At 48.3% G+C, this 10832-nt stretch overlaps 1 protein-coding gene across 1 annotated transcript in view; it reads left to right on the forward strand.

The window, feature by feature from the left end:
• Positions 1 to 10832, forward strand: part of Ksr2 (kinase suppressor of ras 2) — a 368380-nt gene that overhangs the window by 82951 nt on the left and 274597 nt on the right. Inside the window, exons 2-3 of the mRNA XM_029476906.1 lie at positions 4514 to 4654; positions 8959 to 9109. Of these exons, the coding sequence (XP_029332766.1) occupies positions 4514 to 4654; positions 8959 to 9109 (292 nt within the window). The remainder of the gene's footprint in view (positions 1 to 4513; positions 4655 to 8958; positions 9110 to 10832) is intronic.

Below are 10832 nucleotides of genomic sequence, written 5' to 3' on the forward strand. Positions count from 1 at the left end.
ACACAGACCCACACATACACATATATAAACACATGCACACACATGCACACGCACACAGACCCACACATACACATATATAAACACATGCACACACAGACACTCATACAATCTCAGGGTCTGAGCTCCCCTTTGTCCCATTCATTGGGCTCTCCCCCATGTTAGTAGGAAGATCATAGACCTGCAAAGACCTTCTGAACTCTAAAATCAATGAGAACAACCATGGATGGCAGCTGATGTATCTCAGTTTTGGTATGTGTGTGTGGTGTGCATGGTACATGTGTCTCACATGTTCGGATGGGGGCTACCCATGCACATGGAAGCCAGAGGATGCTGTGGAGTGGCTTCTCTGCCACCTCGCAGAGGGAGTCAGCCAAACCCAGAGCTCACCCATCCAGCTGGCTCGCTTGCCCTGCTTGGGGAGTCCTCTGTCTTCAGCTCCTAAGAGCTGGGATCCTGGGGCTGGTGAGATGGCTCAGTGGGTAAGAGCACCCGACTGCTCTTCCGAAGGTCCGAGGTTCAAATCCCAGCAACCACATGGTGGCTCACAACCATCCGTAATGAGATCTGGCTCCCTCTTCTGGAGTGTCTGAAGACAGCTGCAGTGTACTTATATATAATAAAAATAAATAAATCTTTAAAAAAAAAAAAAGAGCTGGGATCCTAGGCAGGCCACCATACCCACCCAGCTTTTACGTGACTCGTGGGGATTCCAATTCCAGTCTTCTTACCTGCACAACAAGTGAGACAGGACAAAACAAAACTGGCCGCCTGTGTGGTGGGTGTTTGAGAAGGGAGGATTCAGGGAACCTAGATGTTGGCATCATGCGTCTGGATATTAACACGGTGACAAGGCTTGCTGAGGGGGAATGTCCTCCACGCTCTGCCCTTTGTCTCCATATCCCCGTCCACACCACGTAGCCCACTCTTCTAGCATGTTCTCAAGGCAAACCTAGACGTTAGACGGCTATACGTTCCTCACAGTGCCAGCAGGGGGCGCACATCAGTACAGAGGAGGAGACTAAGAACAACAGCAACATCGACGAGGGAAACCTGTCCTTGCCATCACGTCACCCGACGACCGACCGCTCTCACTTCCCATGCCCCCGGAGGCGTGTTCTGTACATCACGCAGGGGTTCATGGTGCTGAGGTTGGAACCTGGGTCTGCACATGGGCTAAGCGAGCGCTACACTCCCAGCCTCCCTTTTTCTTTGTGTTTTTTTTTTTAAATCCAAAATTTTAGTTTCTATTTTTATTTGATGTGTATGGGTGTTCTGTCTCCACGTAGGTCTATGTGCTATATGTGTGCAGTGTCTGGAGGGACCGGAAAAGGGCATCAGGCCTGGTGGCAATTAACTTTACATGAGAGACTGTCATGTTGGCTCTCATTCTCTCTCTCTCTCTCTCTCTCTCTCTCTCTCTCTCTCTCTCTCTCTCTCTCTCTCTCTCTCCCTCCCTCCCTCCCTCCCTCCTCCCCCTCTCTCTCTTTCTGATCTATTTTATGTAAATGAGTGCTTATCTTCATGTACACCCGCATGCCAGAAGAGGGCATCTGATCCCATTACAGATGGTTGTGAGCCACCATGTGGGTGCTGGCAACTGAACTCAGGACCTCTAGAAGAGCAGGCAGTGCTCTTAACCGCTAAGCCACCTCTCCAGCTACAGCCCTCATCTTCTTATTGTCTCTTATAGAGCTTTGATTAACTATTGAGAAGAAGCAAACACTGTGCACAAAGAAATAGAACCACATCTTGTTGCTTGTTACCGTTGGGTCTCCCATTCCCAGAAACAGTCTTACCCTCCGGTATCCTGTGCTTGGCACACTGGTATTAACTGCCCCCCTCCTTCCTACTCCTCCCCCTGTCCCCCTCCCTCTTCTCCCCCTCCCCCCTCTCTCTTTCCCTCTTCCCCATCCCTCCCTCCCTCTTTCTCTCGAGATTTTATTTATTTATTTATTTATTTATTTATTTATTTATTTATTTCTGTTTATGAGTTTTCATCTGCATTCATGTATGTTCACCGGAAGAGGGTGTTGGGTACCCTGGAGCTGGAGTTACAGATGGTGGTGAGCTGACATGTAGATGCTGGAAATCAAACTCAGGTCCTCTGAAAGAGCAACACTCTCTCTTAACGTCTAAGCTATCTCTCCAGCCTCCAGTATGGCTGGCCTTTCTTTGGTTAATGTTGTTAGTTGGTATGGAACCAGCCAGGAACAAAAAGAAACATTGTTTCTTTTTTATTCCTGCTGTGGGAACAGAGACATGGGCCAGGTCTCTTCAAAGAGCATTGGCTAGCTCATGGGTGTGTGTGTGTGTGTGTGTGTGTGACTTGGAAGTCACATGACAGAACAAGGTGTAGCCCTAGGCCTTTCCCCCAACTCTGTTTCCTTCCTTCATTCTCTTAATCCCCAGAGGACCAAGGATCCTTCTGGAAAGAGGCTCCAAGTTTACGTTCTGTGTAGAGTGGGAGAGTCTATTTATCCAGAGGTCTTAGAAACCACTACCTACTGTTACATCATATACTTTGTCATTTTATTTGATAGTGTGTGAGCAGGGCTTCTGGAACTTTCTCCACCTATATCCCCTTATCACTGAGAAATGTTCATGCAACTGGGGTATGCAGGTGTAACCATTCTGATATCACTGCTAAGTCATAATGAAGTTATTTTAGAGTGATTATATATGCACATATATGATGTCACTATTATTAAAGATGAAGGCAGGTGTGTGTAGTAGTGAGATGGGTGTGCTTACTTATTTTCACACAAATAACTAAATCTTGACAGGACACTTGGTATTGGACAGCGCAGAGTGTGTGAGGGAGTCTGGGCAGTTTCTTAGAGCCCATCAATAGTTTGGTTTTTAGATTGTCAGTGCTGAGAACGCTACTTTGCATAAGAACAGAATACAAGTCGGTAGAAACATGCTGAGCACCATTTCAGAAAGAAATTGTGACTTTTAAAAATAAAATAAAAACTCAAGACAACAACTCAAACAGCGCTCTTCTTCTTCTTCTTCTTATTCTTCTTCTTCTTCTTCTTCTTCTTCTTCTTCTTCTTCTTCTTCTTCTCCTTCTCCTTCTCCTTCTCCTTCTCCTTCTCCTCCTCCTCCTCCTCCTTCTTCCTACTCTTCCTCCTCTTCCTTCTCCTCCTTCTCCTTCTTTTCCTCCTCCTCCTTCTTCCTCCTTCTTCCTCCTCCTCCTTTCTCCTCCTCTTCCTCCTCCTTCTTTTCCTTCTCCTCCCCCTTCTCCTTTTCCTCCTCCTCCTCCTCCTCTTCTTCTGTTGTTTGTCAGGCAAGTCTTCTATCACAATAGATCCACAGCTGATCTAACACTCACACACCGAGGGGCTGTGAGAGGAAAGCATTAGAAGTCTCTCGTTTTCTCCCTCGGTGGTTCTCTAAGCACAGAAAACCCGATACACATGGCGAGACGCTGTCATTCTGACACTTTGGTCTCAGTGCAAGCTGAGGGGCTGAGCAGCGATCACTGCTGTTGGTGTCCAGCACGCTCGGGACAAAGTGCACTTGTGTGTTCAGACCGAGGCTGCAGTGAAGTCTCAGGAGGCAACACTCCTGAGCTCTGTCAGAAACACCCCAGAGTCTTACGTGTTTGATTTGGAATTAGTTTTTGGCCATTGCGCATTCAGAAATGTTTCCGCTTCCCCAAACTTTCCGGACCCTATGTTCAGTTATGTACGATTCATGGTTAAGGAGCCGGGGTGTATGGCTGCTTTACAGTGATTGTGATACGTTTCTGACTGGTGGGTTTCCAGGGTGTTGAGAGTCCTATGCTCTTTCCAGCAGAACTGTAAAACAATATCCTTGGTCACAGTTACTTCTCAAAAGATGGATGCCATAGGATGAGTTTCTACACATGGAATTGTTGGGTCAAAGCATCCATATGGTTAAAATGGTGAATACTACCACAAAGAGGAGCTGACATCCCTGTAACCACTGCAGCAGAGTACCCAGGACTACCTGTTTGCCCACTTTCACCAACACCATGAAAAAAAAATGGGTGACATCTTAGCTCACTTTTGTGGCACTGTAACAAGAGGCCAGATGCCAGGCACTTTATAAAGAAAATAAATGTGTTTGGCTTATGAGACTGGCAGCTGGGAGGTCCAGACAGCCTGCCGCTCTGTAACATGCTGGGGGAGGGGAGAGGCTGACTGCTTATAGAGGGACCAAGCACGAGGGGTTCTAGCTTCTTAACCACCCACTTCCAAGGGATGGTTAAGGGTTGGACTTTTGAGACTATGGTAATCCCTTCTAAGAGTGGTGCGGCCATGTCTGATCCTCCTCCATCAGGGCGTCACCTCCCACCTCCCAGTCTTCTCCGCTGCAGGCCAACTTCACAGGGACCGTCTCAGAAGGAAGGGCTGGATCTCACTGTGGTGTAAACAGTCTTTATGATACAGAGTTGTCCGGGGTTAGTGGGTGATATCAGGGCTTCTCCCCGCTGCTCCCAGGGCAGCGCCTCTGAGCGGTGTCCTTGTGCTCTCTGTCTCCGCAGAGCAAGCTGGTGAAGTATTTCAGCCGACAGCTGTCCTGCAAGAAGAAGGTGGCCCTGCAGGAACGCAACGCTGAACTAGATGGCTTCCCCCAGCTCCGCCACTGGTTCAGGATCGTGGATGTCCGAAAGGAAGTCCTGGAGGTGACTGTACCGGCCTTGCCCCCCTTGACTCTTACTGGCCAGGGACCGCACTTTCTGCCGCTTCCCAGATGACAAGGTTTGGGATATGCCCAGCACAGACTCTGGCACACAGTAGGCCTTCAGTATGTGCTGGATCAAAGCTCACAGGATCTATGATATATCTGAGAAGGGCTGTTAAGAGCAGGGTGCTAGAGTCAGGACTGTTCAGCTCTGCCACTTAAAAGGGGCCACTGTAAGCCACCACATTGACCTGCGGTTGTTTATTGACTTTTTGCTAAGTGTTTGTGTTGTCTGATGGAGCAGCCATGGGCACACACGGCTCCTGAGCTTACGGAGCACGAGGATTGGAATTCATGCATAGGACCAAGGGTCTGGATTGTGAACTGTATCTAATGTGAGTTACTGTGACCAGTGCTGTCCTATTGGATCTCAGAGACCTAGGATAATGGATAAGACCTACGTTCAGCCCTTAGAACTAACATACGAGAGCTGGGTGTGAGGGTATGCACTTGTGTAGGGCTGGAGAGGCAGAGACAGGTGGGTCCTTAGTACTCACTCACCAGCTAGTATAGCACACACACACACATACACACACACATACACACACACATGCACACACACAGTGCACACACAGACACATACACATACAAACACACATAGATACATATATACAAATGCACACACACACAGACACACACACAGACACACTCACAGACACATATACACACATGCACACACATACATACATACATACACACATACACACACATAGACACATGCACACACAGACACACACACACATAGACACATATATACACAGAAACACGCACAGAGACACACACAGACACACATGCATAGACACATACACAAATGCACACACAGACATACACAGATACACACACATTCACAGACACATACACACCCAATACACACACGCACACATACATAGACACATATACACACATGCACACACATACATATACAGACACACAGACAGACACACACACAGACACACACACACACAGACACACACACGTACACACCAGCACTGTGTGAATCTCTGGACCCCTAGTTTCACTCCTAGGATGGTCAGAATGCCTGGGGCAGTGTGTTCTTATGATATCTTTGGAAAGAATGAAAAAGGCAGGTTTAAGTTTCCTTTCCAATCAATTGCTGTGAGGAAAGCAAATTTGGGGGTCGGGGTTGATTGACTTATGATTCCAGGTCACACCCCATCACTGCCGGAAGTCAGGGACGCAGGAAATGAAGCAGCCAGCCACACTCCCTGCCTAGCAGAGCTAGAAGGAACGCATTCGAGGCAGAGTTTGGTTCAGTTTGCCCCCTTTCTGTAGTCTGGGATCTTAAGCCTAGGGAGTAGTGCCACCCATAGTGGGCAGGGCTTCCCATCCTAATTCACATAGCCAGGACCCCCCTCCCCGACTTGCCCACCAGCCAAACTGATCTACACAATTGAGACTCTGTTCCTATGTGACTCTACATTGTGTCCAGTTGATGTCCAGCACGATGGTACATTTTAATTGCACAGCTGGGGGCACTTCTGAAAGGCTTTGGGGCTCTATCTATCTATCTATCTATCTCAAGGGTGCCTTGTAGGGCAGGCAAGGCTGAGGTACGTCTTCTAGAAAGGGGTTGAAAAGTGTGGTCCTCAAACTATCTGTTGGGCAGACAGTTTGGCTAATGAGATCTGATCCTCAAAATTCTTTTCTAAAGACTCAAGAGCTCTGATTTCAAAGCTACACATATTGATTATATAGAAGAGAATCCTTTTATGATGTGATGAACCACAGTTGGCACAGTTTGGTCCCCAAGGCTTCCCCCTTTGAAGCTCATAGTTTCCAGGCAAGGGACTCTGAGACCTTCACCTGTGGGTGAGGTGAGAAGGCTCCCTGCCTGCAGTTCACATGTTTGTCCACCAGAGGGTGCTCTCATGAGGGAACTAGGGCTGTGAGACTTGCCCTGGGTTCAAATGCTGCTTGCATTACTCTCTTGCTGTGTGACTTGGGCTAAGGGTTTAACTTGTCTGCGTTTTGGCACCCTGTTCTACAGGCAGTGATAAGCCTTTTTGCTGAGGATACAGTTCAGTGGTAGAGGCCTTACCCGGCATATGTGACAGTCTGATCCAGTTCCCCAATAAAGCACAAATATGCACACATACACATACACACATGTACATAGACACTCATACAGTACACATATCACACACATTCGCAATATACATGCACGCTTATCCACACACACCCATCCATACCTCTGGAAGCCCCTCCCCCATCCACATGTATACGTACACTCACAAACTTACACAGACACCCACATGTACACATACACACACCCTGCATACATGTACTGACGCACATACATGTACTGATGCACATACATGTGCACACATGCCTTTACTTTCACACGCTCTCCTAACAGCATAAGGAAGTCTGTGTTGAGTATTGGATACATTGTCCCAGCTGGGATTATTTTACCAAAACATGCACAAAATCCCTTTATTTGGCCCAGGTTGTTATGGCTTTCTTCACCTTTGAGCCATAAATGTGTGAGCCTAAGCATTAGGGTGATCTGACCACACACACACACACACACACACACACACACACACACACACACACACACTCAGGATATGACCACACAGACACACACACTCAGGGTATAACCACACAGACACACACACACACACACTTCAGAGTAATCTGACCACACACTACTTAGGGTATAACCACACACACACACACATACATACACACACACACACACACACACACACACACTTTGAAATCATAGCATTAAAATGTACAGTCAGGCCCTGCAACACGAAGAAGGCTATGGATCGTATATCTGTCCTACTGATCACCCACTGTCTACTCCACAGTCTAAAGTCACCTGAAAAAATTCAGAATTGAATTAGAATAAATTAGTCTTTATCAGGATAGCCTGTGGCCCCATCTGAGAGCAATGTCTTGATTGCTTAATGATGCAGGCAAGCCCAGCCCACTGTGGGTGGTGCCATCCCTAGGCAGGCAGGCCTGGGCCTGGGCTGTAGCACACCAAAAAGGCAGCACCCTCAGTGGAGGACTGTGACCTGGAAGTGTAAGCCTCCTAAGCCCTCCCTCCCAAGCTGCAATTGGTCAGAGTATTTTGTGAGAGCATCTGGGATCAAACTAGAACAGCCTTGTTCTAAACGTTCATTCTGCACCCCCTGCCGGGGTGTACAAAGGCCAGCTGAAGAGGTTTACCTACACGGTGTTCCGACTTGTCTCTAGGTGACCCAGTTGCTACCTTCTGTCCCAGTCCTGACTTCACAGTCACTCTCGGCGTGTTGGCTTTGCCCTGTAGCTTTGTGTGTGTGTGTATGAAAAATGGAATTTATGAAATTTATAGACTCTGCTTTCCGTGAAATCTATATTTTATTGTAATACACAGTCATGGCCACAAGAGGGCAGAAGGAGCCCACTAAATTGCCTGTGTATCACCACTCATAGATTTACAAGCCTTACTAAATAATAATATACTATGAGTGTATAAGGTCCTCGGCTACCATAGATAATACGAATGAAGGCTCTTATATGTATATGTAGAGACACGAAGGAGAGTAAAAATCAAAGCTTGATTGGCAGTCAGTGTTGCAGATTTATGACATTGCTTAAGGAGGGGACTGTTTGGAATCCTGCTTCTATCCCCAGCTCCTTTGTTTAGAGAGGTCCTTTTCCCTGTTCTATACTATTCCTCAGCTCGTGGTGCTCAGTACTTTTCAAGATTCATTTCCAGCCTCAAGCTATCCATAGGTCTTCTTCTAGGGAAGCCAAGATCAGAGGCCAGCCAATGAAACTCGGATATATGTCTAGCTGGCTTGTTCTGAGTCCCCTCCCCCGCACCCCACTCCCCTCCGGCCAAATTCAGCTGAGGTATCTACTCCCAGAAGTATGAAACAGGGTCTGTCTCTCCCGGGTTTCGAACCTGGACTGTGAGTGTGGACTGTTGATCCTGTACTGAGCGATCACCTACGCTCGGCACTTATTCGATAAGTGAGAAGAAGGCCCAGAGAAGTTAAATGATTTGTCCAAGTGGCAAGTGGGAGGAGGAGGCTCAACTCCAGATTCAGCCAAGTTTTTGCATAGTGGAGCATCTTTCACTGGCGAGGGCAGTGTGGGGGCTCCCTGCTGCTTCCCTCTGCAGTTCTCCTGAGTGCCACAAGAGGGCGATTGAGAGACACCACTCCATTCCCTTGGGCAGGGCGCTTGGGTTCATGTCCAGCTGACTGCCTTTGTCCCCTCCTCTAGGAGATCTCCCCTGACCAGCTGAGCTTGGAGGACCTCCTGGAGATGACCGACGAGCAGGTGTGCGAGACCGTGGAGAAGTATGGAGCCAACCGGGAAGAGTGCGCCCGGCTCAACGCCTCACTCTCCTGCCTCAGGAATGTGCACAAATCAGGTGAGCAGTCCAGGCATTCAGGATTGTCCCCCCAGCTGGTCGGCCACTGTCCTTCAAGCTTCCTGTGCAGCCAACACGGAAGAGAATGGGCTCTGGATACCAAAGCCAGCTTTAGGGGCGGAGATGTCTGTGAGAGGTGGAAATGGGCGGGGCTTGGACCCCGCCCTGCAGAGGATGGCTCAACGTGGGTCCTGGATAAGTACGGTTCAGATGTGGGAATCTTTTTTTTTTTTTTTTTTTAAAGGGAGGCCCGCATCTTCCCCACTCAGTCGCCCAGAAGTGGCTTTGTATGCAGAATATGTTCTGGTTATTTCTGTGCACAGACACTATACATTCTTTGTAACAGAAATCAGGTTGTAGCTGCCCCAGGGACCAGAAGTTGTTATTTTAGTATATTCTCTTGGCTCTTGGCACAATCCTTTCACACCAATGAGTACATACTGCTCTTTCTCTCTGTCTCTGTCTCTCTCCATACAAGAGGTCCCAAGTAAAATTCTGTGACCTTTGCTTTATTATTTTGCTATCTAAACATGTCATCATTCCCCACCCCCACCCCCCGGCTCCAATCGCTTGCTCAAAACTGTGATGCAGGGTTAGAGCTGTGGCTCAGTTAACTGGTAGGATGATTGCCTAGCAGACACAAGACTCTGGGTTTGATCCATAAATGGGGTGTGGTGGGCATGCCTACAACCCTGGCCGGCACTTGGGAGGTTGAAGCAAGAGGATCTGGAGTGCAAGATCACCCTTCGCTACACAGAGAGTTTGAAGCCAAAGTGGGATGCTGGAGACCATGTCTCAGAAGGAAACCGAAGGAAACCCATGGTGTGAGCTGCAGGCTGCTGAAGCTCTCTACAAATTCTGGGCTCTCTACAAATTGTTACAAATATCGGCCCTGTCATTTCAGTTCTCACCATAAGGTGGCGCCGTCGACCACAGGACTGGCCCAATCTGATGGCTGTTAATTCTTAACTCTGGTTAGTCAATATGCAACCCGCAATTACAATTTACGGAGTGACTGTTAATATGGCAGGAGGGCGGAGGACCCAGCAGTGAACCAGACAGAAGAGGTTTCCAGCGCGCAGGCCTGATGACTTCCGCTCCATTTTAAGAACCCACGTTAACAAGACAGTTGTGGTGGCTTAGGTTGGTCAATCTCAGGGCCAAGGAGGCATGACTGGCTGATACCCGAGGCCTGCTGGTCAGGGAGCCCTGCCTAACCAGCCAGTTCCAGTAAGTGAGAGACCCAGTCTGGAAATACAAAACAAAACAAAAGAAAACCCCAATCCGAAAACCCTACAAACAAATAAGGTGGATAGCATGGAAGGGGTTGGCTGAGGTCCACTCTGGTCTCCACACGGAAGTACAGACATGAACATGTATGTGTGCCGCCCTCCAAACTGCACCAAATCCCAGGGTGATCCCAGGAATAGTTTCCTGCCTAGTAATCTGCTTCTCCTTGTGGCTCCTTGTGGCTGTGTTCTAACCCTCTCCTCTACCCTGGCTTCTGTTTTCCTCCAGTCCTGAGAGAACTGCTGTCTTAAGAGAGCGCATCTCTAGGATGTCACAGGAGGAGATGTTCGCACTGATGGATATTGCTTCCTGGAGAGTTCCCTCTGGATTGCTGTTTTCTTAGCTCTCTGAGGGCCAGATGGCTTCTCAATTGGGTGTCCTCCTCTTCCTCCTCCTCCTTCTCCTCCTCCTCCTCCTCCTCCTCCTCCCCCCC

Source organism: Mus caroli, chromosome 5 (assembly GCF_900094665.2).
Source record: "Mus caroli chromosome 5, CAROLI_EIJ_v1.1, whole genome shotgun sequence".
Classification (NCBI taxonomy): Eukaryota; Metazoa; Chordata; class Mammalia; order Rodentia; family Muridae; genus Mus; species Mus caroli.